Raw genomic sequence first — 19848 nt, 5'->3', positions numbered from 1 at the left:
CTCTAGTGCCTGGGAAACTTCTTGTTTTTGAGAGAATAGTCTGTGCGCTTTCTTCGTTACCCTGGCTGGGATGTGTGCAGAGAAGAATACATGGGAAACACGTCTCCTTAAACTATAATTTTCTCTTAAAGTCACTAACCCCACAATGCTAATTGTGTTTGTTTGTTTGTTTTGACTTCAACTGGTTGTTCCCTATGCAACCTTTCTCCCTCTGTGGCAGCTAGAGGTTGCTGGGCAATGAAAGGAACCTTATGCTTAAAAATCTTTCTCTTGGGGGTGGAAGTGAGAAGACTCCTACCACGCGCTGCCTTTTAGATATTAATAGGTAGATCCAGAATTAGACATAAAGGATTTTCTCCCCTCTTTGCTGAGCACAGTTGTTCAAGGACAAGAATGTCATTCTGAGGGATTTCAGATAAATACAATGGTGCAGACATCATGAGGAATTATATTTATTTTATACAATAGTTGCATTGAATCACCCACGCTCACCTCAGCCCTGGGTCCATCTGATACTGTAGCTTCATTGTGGATGAATCTCTATAACTGTTTTGAAGTCACAGCTCATGAAGCTATCTATTTGGCATGATTACATCCCCTGGGGAGTTTCCCTACTGTGGTTATACATCTTAAAATCTAAGTTCCAAACCAGGGGAAGAGTTTTTCCCTTCAAGATTTGGAAGGTTACGTATGAATTTAAAGTAGAGGTGTGCAAGCAGCAGTTTATTTTATTCCTTTGGGAAAGAAAAGGAATTTTTCCCATCACTTCTTCCTGGTTTTTTTTTTTTTTTTTTTTGAGGGTTATATTAAGAAAAGTCACCATTTATTGAATTATCTACATTGCTAACTCAGCCCCAGTCCTGGGAGTTTTTCCATAGTCGCATAATATGTGATATGTTAGTGTTGTCTGCAGACGAAGAAACTAAATAGGGAAGTGAACTCTGGTTCTATTAGCAACTGCTCTGGAGGTTAACGAAGGGCAGAGGAAACTCAAGGGCTTGTCAGATCCTCAACAAAGTGTCTGTTACTTGCCAGTGCTGCTGCAGGGTTTGCCTTAGCTACTGAAGACCATTAGGTTGTCTTACGCTGTGCTCAAGTCAAGGCTCTTTCTGCCCCATCTCCTGTCTGCCTAGACACTCCACCCAGTCCACTTTTTGCTTTCTCTGTGATATGTTTCCACTCTCTAGGCACTGCCGAAGCTTGTATTTCTTCACCCAATGCATTTGCTGTGCACAGGCATTCAAACATGCCCCCCCTTACTCCTCTTAACAGCTCTATGACTTAGTCTTTTGTGGTCCCCATTTCACACATGAGAACACTCAGCTTGAAGAAATGAAGCAATTTGCTCAAGGTTTCATGCCTTGTGTGGGGAAGAGTCCAGATTCATTGACAACTCAGGCTAATTACAAAGCGCATCATCTCCTTCTCCATTTGCATTCAGAATAACAGTTAACAGTCCCCAGGTTACCGTAGAAGCTTAGAAGGTAGGCAGCTGCCTTCAGCATGAGTGGTCCCTCATGGGGGGACCTTTTCTCCTTCCCTGATCTCATGCATGTTACCATAATCTGTAGACCTCACTTTCTTCATGGGCACATGGAGCCAGATAATGATAGGTCATTTAAGAAAATGTGAGAATTTGTCGTGAGGTATAAAACATTCCCGGGAAAGCATTCAGAATGTAAGCAAAAATATAGAAAACAAAAAATAAAAATAAAAACATTCCTGGCTTAGCTCATGGCCAGTGACCACTGGTAAGAGAGACTATTAGTTATCCATGTCATCATTATTGTCACTAATTTAAAAATAATTATTGAAGTCCTTCATTTCTTTTGGTAACCAAGGCACATTTTTGATCTTACTAATATATTTAAGTCTTAAGTGAGGAAGGAAATCATTGTGCAGCTCAGCTCCAAAGGCAGGAATATTAAAAGCTTGCAGAGAAATCTCCAGCCAAGGACAGCACTCTCAAGCATCTCTGCAGGAATCAGAGAAAGACTTTGGAAAGTGTTGGTTGGCATCGTGTGCTTACCTGTTCTGGAGCAGCAAAACACCTGCACTTATTTACTGAAGTCCTAACTTTCTGTGGTTTGTAGCAGCCCGGGGGGACACCTTCCATGGGGCTCCCCATTCCACATTCTCCCCTGCAGAGGGTTCTGATGCTATATCCATCTAGGATGAATTAATTAATCCGGGATTCCATGTTAAATGTTTACTGAGAGCTTACTGTAAGACTCAGACAGGGAAGCACCAGGGAAGTGAAGTTGAATAATATGTGATATTTAAAAGACAGATAATTTAACTACCTTCTTTAAAGTACCCGTCGTCTAATAAAAGTCTCTGACAGCCAGTCAGTGATGCCTTGTCCCAAAGGCAATGACAGCAGACAGGGTAGGGAATGTCGGGAGAGACGGGGAAATCAGGGTCAGACATAGCATAGGACCAGGCCAGAGTGAGGGGCTGTAATCCCTATCATATAAGAAGACAGAGCACTCAGGCAGTGGGGACTCATTCGTACACAGTACAATGAGTATTTTACGTCCTTGATTAAGTATGGAGTGATCCATACTTAAAACTGGTAGAGGGGAAGAACTTCAGAAAAATTTCCCAGCTCAGCACCCTGAGTTTGCAGGTTCTTTTTCTTTAAGCCTTTCCAAGTGCTCCTGTCTGCATTCTGGCTTTCTTCACCCTAGCCTTCTTTCTCTGAGCCACGCGGTTTATTTCATGGAGTTAAATACTATTAATATTTTTAAATGTGCTCATCCTAATTTTTAAAGGTTATTCATGCAGATGTTTCAACTCGGTTTGCTACATGAAAGGCTCAGAGATTTTTAGGTCAAGAGCTTCTAAAATTGACGTAATCAAATGTGTTTGTGAGACACGTGAGCCTTTCCCAGGGCCATGACCTGGGCAGATGGTCTGTGTTCGAGACCTGGCCTAGTCCTTATCCGTGAGCTGAGTGGAGTCCTTTAGATCTTTGGGACCTCAGTTTCCTTCATCCTTAAAATGGTAGGATGCATTTTTCATAAGTTTGGTATAAGAACTCAATTAAAGTTGCATACATGAATACACTTTAAAATTACTAAATGCTAAATTCATGTTTAACAGTGTTATTTTTTTTTAAATAATAGACACAAAATGTGGCTCAGAGATTTAGATTCTTAAAGGAGGTCATTGCTTGAAATTTCATCCTGTTTAGGGAATTAGACCCACTTACTGATATATTTAGTTTGCTGGGCATTCGCAAACAGGCTGCTTCACAGGCTCATTTGCATCAGTGCCGGTGAGATGTCTAAATCTGGAGACGAAAAATTGTAAAATCGAATTTTCACCTTCAGGCAATTGTTTTCACTTTGAAGTTGTATTTCTTCAAAATGCAGAGAAGTTGGAGAGTGTTTTACAAATCGGTAAAGCAGGACTGCAGAGCCTTCTGGCGTCTCATCTTAACGGCTTTACGCACTCTCAAAATGTGTGTGTTTTTGAAACCTCAGACCACATCGTAGATAGTAAGCACCAGTAACGGTGTAAGCAAGGGAAGATTTTTATGGACTTTCAAGAAACCGCTCGTTTTACCTTCCTAGACAAGTTAGCTAAGACATGCAATACATGTCAAATCATAAAATATGACTGGTAGGATATGTACCCTCAGTTGTTTTCCATTGTATAGATTTTTGACTATCATTTCTTTTGCCCTCTCTAGGGTTTATATACTATTTTGTTTGTTTCATTTATTAGGGGTGTGTGTGTGTGTATGTGTGTGTGTATTGGGATTGTGTTGCAGATCCAGAGCCTTGTGCACACTAGGCATGTGCCCTATCTTAGACCCACACACCCAAACTCTCCCACATCATTTTATTCTTCTATATGTGTACAGACAGCTCTTTAGCCTTTCTTTTATAAGGCTTGTAGTTAAGGCCATAAGTTTTAGTGACTACACAGGTTTGGCCGCAGTGGACATTTGAATATGCCGTGCATGTAGGTTCTAGGGATGCTGTGTTTAATAACCCAGCGATACTTTTTAATCAGTAAGAAACCTGTTTTGCCTTAATGCTAGGTAGCACTGAAATCTTACATCTTGTAACAAATATATCAAGATGTGATGAAGTCTTTTTGAAGCCTGTGTTTAATGGCTTTGCTGGCTAGCTCTGCTTTAAGGTTGCGTTTGTTTCTCTTGCTGATAATTTCTGATTAAATACCACCATGAGGAGAATTTGCTATTATAGATGATTCTGCCTCCCTTCAAGATGATATTTATTTTGCTATTGGTTGACATGGAGGGTGAAGACAGGCCATGGGAATATTGAGTTGGAGTCACGTTGACTGGAATCCATGACTCTGTGTCATTAACCAAGCATACAGCTGCCAACTTCCAGAATCCATACAGAATCTAAACGATGAGAATTCATAGGTTCCTAGATAGCTTTATGACACAGACATATAACTGAGACTGTGATGCAGAGTCACATGGCTGGCCATGCTGAGTCCCTTCTTCCCAGTCTGTTGCATTGTTGCAAAAGAAAGCAGTTCCTGTGCCCGTCATCTTTAGGGCACCATGAAGCTCACATTAGGAAAAAAATCCCATTTATTTGGCACACTCTCATCTGGCTTTCTCTCTTGATGCACACAGAAGGCAGAGGAGACAGAGCACTATGAGATGATTGGGTTGTAAGGTTTTTTTTTTTTTTTTTTTTTTTTTTTTTTTTTTTTTTTTTGTCTGTCATAACAAGTAACACTGTTTGCATAGAGTGAGTAGATACATTCTCACATAGTACAACTAACTGGCAAATGGATATTTTACCTAGGCTTCCCCCCCCCACGTTCATATTTCTTAAATGTTAAGTTTCTATAACAGGTAATTTATAATATAACATAGTATGGTAAGCTTTCCTTAAAATCCCAGTGAGATTCAGATGTGAAGGGATTCTCTAATTTATCTTTTAAAGCAAGGGACTTCTGAGATTGAAAGGAGGTACTTCTAACAAGTATTCCATGACAGTGTGGCAAGTGGAGAAAATCAGGAGCAAATCAGTAGATGTGGTAACCACCTGACCCCTACCCAGAAATCCTCTGCAGAAAAGGATATGGTCCCAGGACAGCCTACAACTACACCAAGCTTGCCAGACGATTTTGTGGGGGGAAGAATAGCAGCTGGAAATTCCCAAAAGAAGACCACACCATAACCCAGAACTAGGAAAACAAGGACAGAAAGAGAACCATCCATAACAATTCCAAGAAATCTGCTTAGGTAGACAGCACCATTGTAGTTTGTGGACATGGGGATGGGTAAGTTGAGAAGCAGACATTACCGGATATAATTATTTTAATGCAATAATAATGAAGGGGAAAAAAGAAAGTTTTTAGCAGCTGCTACTTTCAGAGGGGTGTGGTAGCTCGGGTCTCCTCAATGTTGATTTTTGTCAGGGGTGAGTGTAGAGGCAAGGCAGGCATGAGGACATGCCACCCATCAGTGGTTACAATTAAGCCGATGTCATATTGGGATGGGTCCTATCTGCGAATCCTTAATTATTCAGACTTTTCCTGCAAGAGGATAGGAGAGCCTAAGGTCTAAGTGGGGGAAATGAAAAAGATTGTTTCAGTGAACTGCAGAATATTGTCATTTGTGGATGAACAGCTGTCTCATCTTGGAATACAACCAGAATTCCTCCTCCTCTACTCTTACTCTGCTCTATTGATTTAGTTTCTAGTTTCTTCATAGACCTGTGCCACGCTCACTAGGTTCATAGCAAAGCACCCATAGCAAAGGATGGACGCTCAAGACACTGCAAGTTTTCATAACAGGGCAGGCTGCATGCATCCAAGAAATTATCCAAGGGCCTTCCTTTGGAGGAAAGGATACATTAAAACAGATCTCGAAATATGCACATCTGGATGCACAGCTTGCATTAAACTCTGGTTAAAAAAAAAAGCCAAAAAGAGGGGGGGGAGTGACAAAATTACTGAGCTAGCTGAAGTATATGGCTGAAGTCAAGGTTGGCTAAAGGGAGTGCTCTGTGTGTGTTCTTGTCTTCAACCTTCCATACTATCCAGCCAGGGCTTCCCTGGGAGAAACAGCTAAAGATCTCAGGGGAAGGGATGTGTCACGCTGGATCTTTGGAATTCAAACCAGATGACTTTATTGGGAGACTTTCATCCAGATTTAAACGGCCTTGGGTTTTGTTCTTATTCTCGTGATCTGCTGTGCTGTTGACTTTGGCAATATCTCCCTCTTTAATCTGTATAATTTTCCCTTAGTGTTTTATGATTGTTCACAGTTTATCATGTAAGCCCAGAATTGGTGGTGTTCATTTTATAGCCATTGTGTTTTCCTCTATTGGCCATTGTTGCATCCCTTACAAAAGTCACATGAGAACGAGCATCTGATAAGCCAATGTTGTGCGGTAGGCTTTTAAACTCCGACACAGACACCTTCCCCGAACCCTGTTACTGGGTATGGTTGCTCTGCTTTGTGACCTCTGACTGAAAAATGTGTCTTTCATGTTATTTATGTGTCTTCTTTTGTGGCAGCTATTTCTGAATTGGCTTCTCCGCTGCACTGTGAAGCTCAGGAGTGTAGGGCTTGTCTGTTCTCCTCAGTGCCCACAGCTAGACCTTGACTACTGTAGGCCCCTATACATTTTGACAAAAAGCGTGGGATTAGATGAAAGAGGAAAAAAAAATATGTCTATCCAAAGCAAGAGTCTGTGATCAGATTCATACCATAATGTACCTCTTCTCTGGCGGGAGATGAAGTGTTCTGGGCCGCACAGGCTCAGGAAAGGCTTTGAGAATGGCCCTAGTGCAGAAGTGTATATATCCAGCTTTGTTGAACCTGGTGCTCCTCCATTCCTCTTCAAATACAGTGCTGTCGCTGGGCTCTGCGGTGGCTAGGAACACACTCCAAACTGCTTTAAACCTGAAGAGGAGGCACTGTTTTCCTTAACTCGGGCAGACTTCTTAGAGGGGCCTTAGAATGTGTGTGCAGCTGGGGACTGGGGCCTCAGCCGTCCCTCTCTCTGCCCACTTTCCCTCCTTGCTTTTGGTTTTGGGCTCTGACCTCATTCTTCCCTGGTATGATAGTCCTGAGACATTCCTTCAAGCCTGGGCAGGAACAACCACTACTGACTGGGAGGATGTTCGTTTCTTTATACACATGAATGCAAGTTTTTTTTTTTTTAAACAAAAGAATTTGTTCTCTCATATGGGTAAGAGATTCATTCATGTCTATATTGTTTGTTTCAGTCCTTCTTGTTAGGAAAGGAGTTTAGTAACAGTGGCCTGTATCTAGGTCTTTTATTTACATATGTGGCCAGGGGAGATATAAATGACTCACTTCCTCTTTAAAGAAAGAGGAGGGCTGGGTTGATGGCTCATTGACTAGAGACTCTTTTAGAAGCGAGTACTAGAGTTATGAAATGAGGAGGAGGGTGTGATAGCCCACCTATCATTCCACCCTGGGATGCTGAAGTAGGGGATTACCAGCGAAAGTTCACAAGTAAGATTAGCCATGTTGGCAAGCTCTGGATTTTACTGAAAGACCCAACTGTGGGAGAGACTTGATTGGATTATATAGAAAAACAAGCAGGGATGATTCTTAAGCCCTGGAGCCTCCACATTGTCCCTACACACTCCATCTGCTCATATGCATGTAAAAAAAGCCACATACATGCATGCACATAGACATAGAAGAAAAGTTTAAAACATAAAAGGTAGGGGAAATCTTGCAGAGAAAAATAGAAATAATAATTGCCTTTCATTCATTCAACAGTTATTAACTTTTCTTCTTGACACTCTCAGAGACATAAGGAACTTAACACTGAGCATATTAGATGACCATTTCACCTATCGGGAGCTTATATTGAGGTGGGGAGGCAGGCATTGAAGATAAGAGGTCCATATGGCATAGGTGATGGGAGATACATACAAGGAACAAAGCCCAAGGTAGAAGAGAGGATGGGAAATGCTGGTGAGGAGACAGCGTCTGTAGCTTGACTCGTACAAGCAGAGGAATCTCCCCGCTAAGAGTGACTGTTAATACTGTGACTGTAAGGGACTGAGGAAGGGACCCCTGAAGACATTGTTGTAGAGAAAAACAGCAGCTACGACAGAAGGACCTGAGCTAAGGAGACCTGGGGCATATGGATGAGGACGTAGACAGATGCTGGAATGTTTGCCAGGAGAAAGTGGAAGGAGATCAGGACATGGAGCTATGGTCTCTGGATGATTCTAGGACTCTGGGAGTTCTCATAATTGTCTTGGTGATACCTCATGAAATGGCAGCACAAGGGAAATGGCACAAGGAAAATGATCACAGCATGGACCAGCATGGTAACAATGACATTGATAAGGAACAGTGGGATTCTAGATAGATTGTGATCGTGGCTTTAGCAGGATTTGCTAACAGACAGACCTGGGCATGAAAGCAAGAGAAGGCTTGAAGATGACAGTCAAGCCTTGGGTCTGAGCTATGGAGGAATGGAGGCACTGTTCTTCAGGCAGTGAACTCAGGAAGAACTGGCAGAAGGTGGGACACGGGTGAAGGGGAGGGGGTGGGCACTGGAAGAAAGGCTCATTTTGCATGTGTGGAATGAAATGTATGTTAGAAATCCATTTGAAGGTGTTTCAGGTCTGGAATTTTGTGAAAGTTCCTGGCTTAGGATGTGCATTTTGAGTCATCAGCATGTGGGTGAATCTTGAAAGTATGAGTCTTGACAAAATCAGGCAACGAGTGTGGTTCAGGTAGGGAAGATTCATCTAAGGACTGAATTGCAGGAATACAGCAATCTTAGTGAAAGTGGGGCAGAGCTAGGCAGATCCTGTTGGGTATTTAGTGGACTGGATATTCTGCCTATTTTTGTGAGCTATATAGTTGCTGTAGTTGAGCCCTAAAAGCTTCTATAAGTTTTCTGGACAGTTTGATGCTCTATTGATCTGATTTTCATTACTACAAAGTCCATTATAGCATTTATTACAGATGAATTATGTGTCAAGTGGCTATTGAGTTTATTCCCAAGGAACTGTTCTTAGTTGTTTCCACACATCTAACGTAAGTATGACTCAGAATTGACTAGTGAAGTTTCCAAGGGAGGGGGCTGAGGCGGTAGAATAGGCTGTGCTGAGCTCTGGAGGGTGGTCCTTGGTCGGAAGTATAAGACCTGTAAGTATAGCCACCATAGAGGACTGCAGGCAGCATGCCTGGCTATGGTAGGTAGGAATCTAGGGAGGAAAATGATTGTACAGCCAGGCTCTTGTATACTCTGCATTCTGTGTCCATAAAGAAGGTCTTATTTAGAAAGAGTTTTTTCATCTCGGCCATGCCTCAGTCCGCTTTTTGTGATTGGGAACCCTTCATTAGCTTCGTATGCACTGGGAATTCTGACGACACTTTGTCTCGCATATATAGTTATTTTGGTTCCCACTAATATCATAGCCCTAAGATTTTGCTTTCTAACTTTATAGGCTTCTTCTCAGGCTGGTGGGGATGAGAGGTGATGCAGGGTAACAGAGAGCTCGACATCGCTTTCCATGTCACGTATTTTCCCCAGTCAAGAAACTCTTAGGTTGAAGTTTGAAAGGAAAATGTTGACCCAGCCTCCTTACTAATTGGAGATATTGAGCAGTGTCTGTATCTTAGCAGCAATCTATGGCTGAAACGATTAAACTCACTGGTGCTTTTGACGTGAAGGGCGAGACATCTATATTGGGTAAAAATTGTTTATCCGAAGTCTGTGCCTTTTGTATGGTTTAGTAAAGTCCTTATCTTTATCCTTTCATTGCTCCTGATGCAATTCCCCTGAATTGTGCAAACGAATAATGCCTATTAGACAAACTTCCAAATCAACTGTGTTCTGCAGCCTTTACTCAGAGAGAAAACAACTTTACACTCTCCTACCTCTCCTTAATCCTCCAAACACTTCCCTCCCCCTCACCATCAGCTCACTTTTGCTTCACTGCAAAAATTATGAGTCCCTAGAAGCCCTCACTACCACCTAGCTCGTCTCTCAAATCACCCACGTTCAAACCCATCCAGTCTGCGTTCCTGGTGGGATCCTAAGCTGTGTCCCTGTATCCAGTTGACTCCTCTGTCTGTGATGTGGGTACCACCCCTGCTCGGTAGTTCCAGGATGCTTGGCGTTGCAGTTATTTTTGTAGCTATTCTCTACAGTTCCTGTAGCAGCAGTCTGCCTCCATTAGCTCTCTGCTCACTTTCTGAGAGGCTGCAATAGACACACTTTTCAACTCTGTCCCATTTTGCACTCTCTTCTATTGCCTCTCCGTTTCTCCTTTCTTTGTAACAATATTTCTCAATGTAACAGTGTCTGTGGCCAGTCTCTGCTTAGTTTCTTAGTTGGTTCCCTAATGCCCACTGGACCTACTTGTCAAGACTGCAGCATGACTATTGTACCTGGCTCTTTGGTCCCATTCTTAAAGTTTCATCTTTTTGCAACCCCCACTAGCCTTAGATGCAGCTGCAAATACCTGGTCATCATTCCAGCCTTCCCTCTCTAGCTCTTCCTAAAGTCCTGGTTTTCTTTCCTCTTCTATCTCTTGGCCACAGTCCTCTACAATGCCTTCTATTTTTATGAAGGACAGAGGGTCCAGGGTATGAGTCTTAATGCTTTTTTCAGCCTATGTTTACGTTCAGGGTTGTGATTTTCTGTTGTGTGGCCTTCAACACTGGTGGCCCCCAAAATCATAATCACATTGCGGAGCAGACATCTTCCCACCTTCTTAAACTCTTTCTCCTGGCCTTAGGGGACCGGTGACAGGGTCCCCATTGGTCATGCAGTTTCAGATCCTCTTCTTGCCTTTGCTTCTTAGCTTCATGCACTTGGTTTCTCACTATTCCTTTAGCCAACAACCTCCTTGCTGTTGAAGGGCCTTCCCTTTGCTTGCACAGTGTTTCAGTCTACGTCTTTGCACATGGCTTGCACCCTTTCTCCACTGTTAAATGTGTTTCTCAGGCACCTTCCTTGACAACTCTGAAAAATAGTACTTGCTTATCTGTCTTATTTTTCTTCTTAGTATTTATCATTACTTTAAATTACATCTTATTTCCCCCTAGGTAATAATCCCCCTAATCAGGATATGAAATGAGTCTTTCTTTCTGCTAGCCCCATGATTTAGATCATTTTCTTTCTGATAGCAAATTCTCAATAGTGTACTGAGTGAGTGAATAAATCAATAAATGGAGATCTGTTGCATACTAATAATATTGTATTGTATGCTATTGTACCCTTAGTTTTTTTTGAAGGGACAAATAAATATTTACTATAATGTAATGGTTAGTCATACTATAAAAGTGCCTGGCCAAGTGCTTCTGTGTAAAGACTCATTTACAGAGGTTTTCTAGGAGTAATGTATATAGTGTATTTTCTTATTCTTCTCTCCTGAAATAAATTATCTTTTCTTGGCCCTTCCCATGCAGCTGAAGAATAAATTCATGAAAAAACTGCCTCGTGACGCGGAAGCTTCCAACGTGCTCGTTGGGGAGGTGGACTTCTTGGACACTCCCTTCATTGCCTTTGTCCGCCTCCAGCAGGCTGTCATGCTGGGTGCCCTGACCGAGGTCCCCGTGCCCACAAGGTAAGCTGCTCTCCCTCCCACTAGGGTTCACAGGGTGCCTCTAGGACAATGCCATCCCTCTCAGGTCCGAGAATCAGTGGAACGAGGGCACAGTCTGTGTTGGAGAACTTTCATTTGAAGTAGTGGCTGACAGACAGGTGTGCTCTTAAATTACACGTTACTTAAACAGTAATGGTAGTGGCAGTTACAGTGATTGACTGGCCCGTGTGCTGGTGTCTTCCTGTGGGTTATTCTTTCTAATCATATGATAAGTCTTTTAGTGAGCACACTCTAGTATCCATTTGGAGACACTGAGTTTAAATACCTGTCCACAATGATACATTTTGTAAGTTGTTCAGAGGTTGTACGTGTTTTTATGTCCTCTGTCTTATCAGGAAAGTGTTACTGGGCTCACACACGTAGAAGCAACAACACATAGATGCATACACATATGTAAGTGGGCATCTTTGTAAAAACGTGGTCATCACTCTAAGCACTTAAAACCGTACCCTTTATATTAAGCATGCCGTTTTGCCTTCAAAGGAAGCGTTACGATCACGTGATACTTTACTGCTCTTGTCCTAGAAGTCATCCTAGAAGCAGCCCTGCCCGCTATCTCTGAAGCTGCACTTAGTGGTTTGGATGCTCAACTTAGGCACAAGATTAGCAGAAGAGATGCTAATACCTCGCTTAGGCTTGTGATGAGACCAAGGCTGAAGCTTCAAGTTGACATCAGGAAATTACGACCTGATTTAGGGGAGGAATGTGCTTGCTGTGGGAACTGGAGTAGAGTTAGGTGACTTCTTTTCTTTTCTTTTGTTTTCTTTTGTTTTCTTTTCTTTTCTTTCTTTCTTTCTTTCTTTCTTTCTTTCTTTCTTTCTTTCTTTCTTTCTTTCTTTCTTTCTTTCTTTCTTTCTTTCTTTCTTTCTTTCTTAATTCTTGTTTTTACACATGAACAGGAAGGGCTATAGATCCTTCTGAGTGGACTCAGATGATCTGAGCATGGTTAACCAACCATGAAGAGAGGTTCAAGGTTTGTTCTGAGCTGGGTTAGGAAAAAAATGAGAAGCGAATGTCCCAGTGTCCTTTTCAGCTCAGCCATTCTTCCTGCTTACAAAGTTTTCCTCCCACCCATCGTTTTGAAATACCTGGGGCAGACACTGGGCATGCAGCATTGGAGAGGAGGTGGTCACAGCTGTGCAATTAATGGGCTAATGGTGATCGGTGTTTTCTATAACATTCCGGCGGAGGCTTGCAGTTCTGTCTGAGCAATTACCTAGCAAGCCGCTGACTCAGGCTGGCCAGAGTCCAGCTTGATGCCCAGTGGCTGTATTTATGTCTTTGCACTAACTTTACTGGGGCTTGAAAGAGAAAACATGCCGAGAAGTGTTAAAGAAGATTGCCCTTGTGTTTTCATTTTTATTACCTTTTTTTTTCTTTAGAAGCTACAAATAAAAAATATTTTAAAGGCATTTTGTTTAAACGATGATACACAGGAATCAGGAAACCATGACCATTTCTGTGTCTTTCTTACCATTCCCCTCCTGTCTGCCCCATTCTTCTCTTTATTTTCTTCTGCACCAGAGGGGAGTATTAATTTAGAGTTGAAAATAGGTATCATCGGAGGAGCGAGAGGAGGGAAGCCATTTATTTTAGAGCAGTGAAGAGGTGTAATTCAATATCATAAAACGATTTCCGAGCTGTAATCTGAACAATATACCCTCCGATATTAATATTGTTCCAGGAAATACTTTATCTGTTTGCTGTCTTCTGAAGCAGGATAAACTATAATCACCAGTAGAGAGGATCCTGTGTGTGTATTGAGAAAGAGAGTGTGTCTGTGTCTGTGTGAGTCTGTGTGTGTAAGTATGAAGATATTTACAATGACTGCATCCTATGAAATCCAATCATGGTAATCCCATGAGGAATGTATAGTCATTGTGAACGACCCCATCTCTAGCCCATGTTGGGCTTTAACTTGTATACTGCTCTGTTGTTCTACATTCATACCTGATAAGTCTTTTATCACACGTGTCTTTTCATGGTCATGTTTTCCCCTTAGATGTAGAGGAGAGTTACACTGTGAGTGCTATTCTCACTCTTGCTGAGAAATAGTTTTACTGTCTTTTCTCTCATGAGTCTTCTCAGAATTCGGGCCCTCCAGTCTCCTTCCTAGCTCTACTCACAGGCTTCCTTTTTTACTGTGCTTCCTATGGTCCACTGCAGCCTCTGCTTGTAGCACTGTGGCTGTCAGTGGCTGGGCGGGGACGCAGGTGTCTGGGCAGGGAGGTAGGTATCTGTGCAGGGTGGGGCTAGTTTTTCATGTCAAAGCAAGCACACTAGTCTTTGATGTCTGGGGGCTTGGTGGGTTGTGTTTACGATGTTTTTAATATTTTGTAGGCACTTTTCTTGCTGTCACTTTATATCAATATAAATATATTTGTGTGTGTGTGTGTGTATACACACACACATATTATACATTTTTATTACTGACTGGAGGCAATGGGAACATTTGCTATTAGCTAGTAGTAGTATTATTCACATTTATAACTCTATAGCCTAAGTTCAGGGTCAACTTAGGTATCTAGAATGGGTTAGGATAAGACACTTTGGGATGGTAAGAGGCAATAACAAGTGTAAACCAGTTTGTCTCTTTTGGAGTTTGATCTAAGATAAAAGGCTTGTCAGTGAGCTTTAGATTCTCAAGTAGTGCAAGATTTCTCTTCAGCATTTTATAAGTTAATACATAGTGCCTGTCACAATCACTTGCCTATGAGAAGTAGTCTGTATTTAAAAACATGACAATATTTTAGAGGGTTGAGATAGTATCCCAGCTATGGATTGTCTCTGGTCTCCACTGTGTGTATGATGGTACTGATGGTGTGTGGTCCTCATGAGTCTATTGTAGAAGCAACAGTGTAGCTACATTTTCCAAAGCTGCATTATGGGCTGTTTGATTCACTGCTGTTTCAGAGAAGGGGACAGGGGTGGGCACATGCTGGGGTCATTCAGGAGATAGTTGTGATCTATCTGGGAGCAGGGGGCTCATCCTTTCCAAACAGACTGGGTGCCTTAGGAAGGCTGACTCCTTCTCTGATACTGTACTTGTTCTGCCTATAATAATCTTGAGAATGTGAGAGTATAGGCCACTGGTTCTGGACATGAATCATCTGGTGTTTCTTTTTGTTGTGAAGTGTGGTAGAGGCATCCTCTACAGGCATGATTAGTTACTTGACAAAATTTGCAAAAGTTGGAAGGGGCCTCCTGCAGACTCTGGAGACAACTAGGAGCCATTCTAAATTCCAACTCTGATGTCTGTAGTTGAGCATGAGTAGAACAAACCCAGGAACATGAGCTCACTTTTCTTCCTCCTGAGCTGTCAGCGAAGGGCTTTTCACCTCCAGCCACACAAATGCAATGCTCACTAGTAATTCGTTAATAAAAAGAAAGGCTTCTGGTTAAAAATGACACCTGTCCATTGACAAAACCCAGCTTGCACCATGAGAGGAGTTCTCGGTACATTATGAGAGCTGAGCTTGGCAGGATGTACAACCATTGTGAAAGTTGTGACAGCTTTTGCTTCTCTGAGGGTGAAAGGGCACGGGGTGGGCATTGGGCAGAGAGAGTTTGACTTTCAGGGTTGTTCTCAGCTGTGGCTTCCTTGGGTCTCCCCTCTTTCTCATATCCATTGTAGTGATGTTGTGGATTGGAACCTGCTCCAGCGTTCTGTTCCTATCACTGAAACTTCACTTCCAGTGAGACCCTGAGGCACACTGATGCCCACAGTTCTTCCTATGCTCTTTTCGGGCAGTAGATCTCTGAACTGTTCTTAACCGAGTTCTTTCTACTTAGCACCTGGTGACATTTTATAATAAAGAAATGTCTTTTTATTTTAGCCTAGATACAGTTCCATCAGGGTTATTGAGCCAATATAATTTTTGCACTCTGACTTATTGTTTTAGTATGTGTTATTGCTATCACTGTACTAACTTATTACTTCCTTTCTTTCTTTGGTATTATGGAGCAAAGACCAAACAGTAAATGTTTTATAGAAAACGTATGCCCGTGTGCTAGCTTCATAGCTCCGTTACTCTGTCAGAAAAACAAAAACAAACAAAAAAAAAAAACGCTTGCCCAGGTACCCCCTCCCTGCCTGGTTTACATTTGAGGACTGTTACTGATCAAGAGTGTTTCCTCACAGAGTACAAAATATTCAGTTAGATTTTGTTGCCTTACGCACAACCTGATAGTGAATCTGTGAAATCAGTTTCCAGAGTGAGTTTTTATAAGCTATATTCACATGGGGGGATGGGAGAGCAGTGGGAGACACACAAAGTGGTCCTGGCAAGGTGTTAGGGATCGTGTATTTTTTGGAAAGTTAATATTTAGATCATCAGAACAATAAAAAGGACAAGAGAAATCCAGTACAGATACACTATACAAAGGAGCCACTGTCAAGACATTTTCTTCTATGATACTCACATCTGCCTGTTTAACCTAAAACTGTCATTTCTGCCATGCATGCTCCACTGTAGATAGGCAAGTAGAATTAGTAAACATAACCAGTACTAACTTTTCTTAGTGGGACTTCACCTGAGTGGCTAATATCTTTGCATGTATTGGTCTAAGAAAGATGAGCGTTCCCTGTAGGAACCACAAGGACTTTGTGATGCCGCCTAGGTTGACTTATTGTATCCAAGCATCAAGGGAAGTGTTGGAAGAATGAAAGTGTGGTTCTCACAGTGACCACTTTCAGTCGTGGGCAAGCTTTCAGAATCACCAGTTGCCTTTGCTGTGTCCTTCGCTGTGGCACGCGGTGACAGAGAGCCTTGCCTCTTCCACTACAGGACAGGCTCTGAGCAGATACATCCTAGATGGTTTTATGGTTATTCTGATAAAAAGATCTGAATATTCAAACTTTTAAGAACATTGGTTATAGTTTTAATTCCTGTTTTTTTTTTTTTAAGAAAATCTTTGGAGTCAATTTTACAAACGAAGAAAAATACTTGTACGTTAGGATCATTATTGGAATAGACGATGACATTCATGTACAGAGCACCTGACATCAGTCCTTTTCTTTTTGAGTTGAGGAACTAAATATATAGAAGTAAAATTCAGTGAAGTAAACTATTAAACAGTTCCTGGTGCCTTCTGCTCATCTCCTCTTTCTTGTTTGCGGCTCTGTAAGAATCCACAATTCTTTTCCCAAGAGCCATGTGTGAAAATGCCTGCTGGACAGGTTTTGTGTGATGAATCACGGCCCCCGTGCATCAGAAGAGCAGGTGACACTTCACAGTCGTTAGGGGAGGAATGGTCTAAGATGCCCATGGACCCGCATTCTGCCATTCTGATTGCAGGTTAAACCCCCCCCCCCCCCCGTGTCACTCATAGCAGCCTCATGTTCTACCACTGATCTCTGTGCTCAGCCTTGTCCTTTGCTAGACACAAATGCTGGGCTCACCTACCATCTTCTCCACCCCCAGATTCCTTGCTGTTGAGCAGGATGAGCTCTGCTTTGCAGAAGGTTGTGTGGGAATCTGAATAAGGTGTGCTTTGCAGGCTTTCTGAAGCCGTGCAAACATATGATGCTGTTGTGTGTGTCTTTATTCTGTTCCTGTTAGGTAATGCATGCGCAACACCAAGGCAGGGATTTACCCAGTGTCACCTTCTGAACATCTTTCTTATCAGGATCCGTCTTCCTCACTGGAGACGCACATCTTCACCTTCATGGTGAGAGATAGATTCCTTCCAAAATGACAAGCTCATCATTCTTATATCAGGGCCTATTTGCTCTAGGACAATGTTCTTTATATTATCAAGAAAATAAGTTCAGAAAGGCAAATGAGGGTACCCACCAAGGGCTTTTCACTGTTTGCGAACGGTACTTTAGTTTTTTATGTCTCTCATATTTCTCTCGCCTTCCTATCAGCATGTGTGTCACTTGTGAAGGTTTGGTCTTTGCTGAATCCCACTCAGCTGAATAGCAGTGGTATTTACTAAGAATATGGAGAAGAGCAGTTGTCACTACCCATACTGGGTACAGGGAAGTCAGAGAAATCAGAAAATGTACTAAGTCGTTGCAGTTAATGCCAGTAACACAGTTGCACCACAGATTCCAAAAGTTAGTAGAAGTGAAGACAAAGACACAGAGAGATCCGCCATTTGTGAAATGGATACATAGCTCTTCTCCTGCTCAGTGAAGAAGGCTCTTGAGTTTTTCCTTAGTTAAACCTTGTGATGGTGTGAAGGAACGTCCTTTCCTTTATCCCTTAGAATTACATATTTCTTCAGTTTAACAGTGAGTTCTAGGGCCTGGGAAGAATGCTCAGACCAACTAGTGCTGCTTCACAAATGTGAGGGTCTCAGTTCACATCTCCAGCACCCACGTAGTTAACCAGGTGCAGTCGTGTGTGCCTGTAATCCCAGCACTAAGCAGGCAAAAGCAGGAGACTCTCTGGGGATTGCTAGTCTGGCTACATCTCTGAGGTCCAGGTAGAGTGTGAAACCCCATTCTAAAACCCAAGGGGAAGAGCCTTGACCTGTGACCTCCACATGTACATGAATGTGCACACTCGTGCACACACACAATAAAGACGATCTCTAGAGCCATCGTGATGAATCAAGATAGCGATTTCTCAGTTTGATGAAATGCGTGTTACAATCTTTGCTTCTCTCCTTCTCCATTAGGTTCTTGTTCATTCTCTTAGGTCCAAAGGGGAAAGCCAAGTCCTACCATGAGATTGGAAGAGCCATCGCCACCTTGATGTCTGACGAGGTAGGGGAGCCGGGTGAAGGGATGTGTGGTTATCTTATTTGTGTTGATTTAAACTATGAATTGACTGTCACGGGTTTTTTTTTTTCAGTTAGACTTAGGTAGCTGTAAGGCTCTTCACAGAATGACATTCAATCATTTGTGACAAATGTCTTAGGTAGGACAGCTTCCCCAAAGTAAGGCACATGTTTTGTTGTTGTGTTAGATTCTAAAAATAAATAGGAATAAATACATTACCATTTTTCTAAGCAAAATTATCTATAAAATATTCTAAGTTTCTTTAAAAATTTAAAATAAACGAATTACATATAGTTTTTCTATTTGTAGGTCACTGTGAAGTTTTAATTCAGTTATACACTTTATATATGATCTGAGTGATCTGAGACACAGTAGACAGTGAAGATCAACAGTAATTAATTATGTTGCAAAAATAACTAGTAAAGAGGATTTTGAGTGTTCTCAATGCCAACAGATTGTTACTGTCTGAAATGACCAGTATACAGTTACCTTGATATAATCCTTGTATTTTCAGTAGTTAAAACTGACATTTAAATATTTCTGGACCAGTTCAAGGTTATTCTGTTAACTTTATCTCTTAAAATAATTGATCATTTCTCTGAACTCATATGTCCGAATATAATTTGAGAAATGATGACTTTTATCAAACAGTGCATAACAAGATGATGATACATTTTTTAGCTATCAGAATGTATTTGTTTTCATGGTTGTACTTTGTAGGGAGGCACAGTGTGCATCTGTGGTGCATTAGATACCATTTCTAACTAGTGCTTTAGAGTCGACATCTCCTCCATGGCTTTTGTATTGATAAAGTCGACACCTCCTCCTACCATGGCTTTTGTATTGATAAGCATATTTGGTTTAATTATGATCAAACTCTGAACTAGTCTATGGAAGAAGAAATGCCACTGGAGTAGAGGACATCAGCTGTGCTCTCTCCTCTTTCTGGATCGTTGTTTCTCAAAATGCTGCTTGTACCGTGGCTTCCTTTGCCACTCTTCCCAGCCAAGCATAGAGCCAGAAGCTCTTCCCCCTGTGGGATAAGGGACAGCTCTGCCATCCCACTGGAGGGGACATTTATTTCCCTCGTTTCAGTTGGGTGATTTATTTAATTTTGTGTGTGGATAGTTTTTTTTTCCTTTTAAAATTCATTCCTAATATAAGGTAGGAATGCTTTAGAGCACATATGATGGGTGCAGAGTGGCGCTCTGATATCCACGAGGGCCTCTTTCAACATGTATTTTACTACAGTCTTACTTCTCTTACATCTCATTGGTTGACAATGCCAATATTTCCCACCAAGGTTGGCTGGGAAGGTGTATTGCTTACTCTCTCTATCTGCCAGAGAGAATTAGCAAAGAGACAATATGTGTCCTGCAGAGAAAGTGGTTGCCCTGTATACTGCCTCTTTCTCAAACCCAGAACTACCACACCAGTGTTAATTACCTGATAACACCTAAAAATGATATTCTAGGAGAAGAGATATAGTAGAAAAACTT

General features: G+C 41.9%; 1 protein-coding gene across 2 annotated transcripts in view; it reads left to right on the top strand.

The window, feature by feature from the left end:
• The window catches only part of Slc4a4 (solute carrier family 4 member 4), a 322837-nt gene that overhangs the window by 205026 nt on the left and 97963 nt on the right, over window positions 1-19848 (top strand). For both annotated transcript variants that reach the window (XM_052198847.1, XM_052198846.1), the window contains exons 8-9: window positions 11423-11580; window positions 18247-18334. In XM_052198847.1, the coding sequence (XP_052054807.1) occupies window positions 11423-11580; window positions 18247-18334 (246 nt within the window). The remainder of the gene's footprint in view (window positions 1-11422; window positions 11581-18246; window positions 18335-19848) is intronic.

This window comes from Apodemus sylvaticus, chromosome 11, assembly GCF_947179515.1.
Source record: "Apodemus sylvaticus chromosome 11, mApoSyl1.1, whole genome shotgun sequence".
Lineage (NCBI taxonomy): Eukaryota > Metazoa > Chordata > Mammalia > Rodentia > Muridae > Apodemus > Apodemus sylvaticus.
The sequence above is the reverse complement of the archived record's forward strand: the minus strand, read 5'-3'. Positions and strand labels throughout refer to the sequence as shown.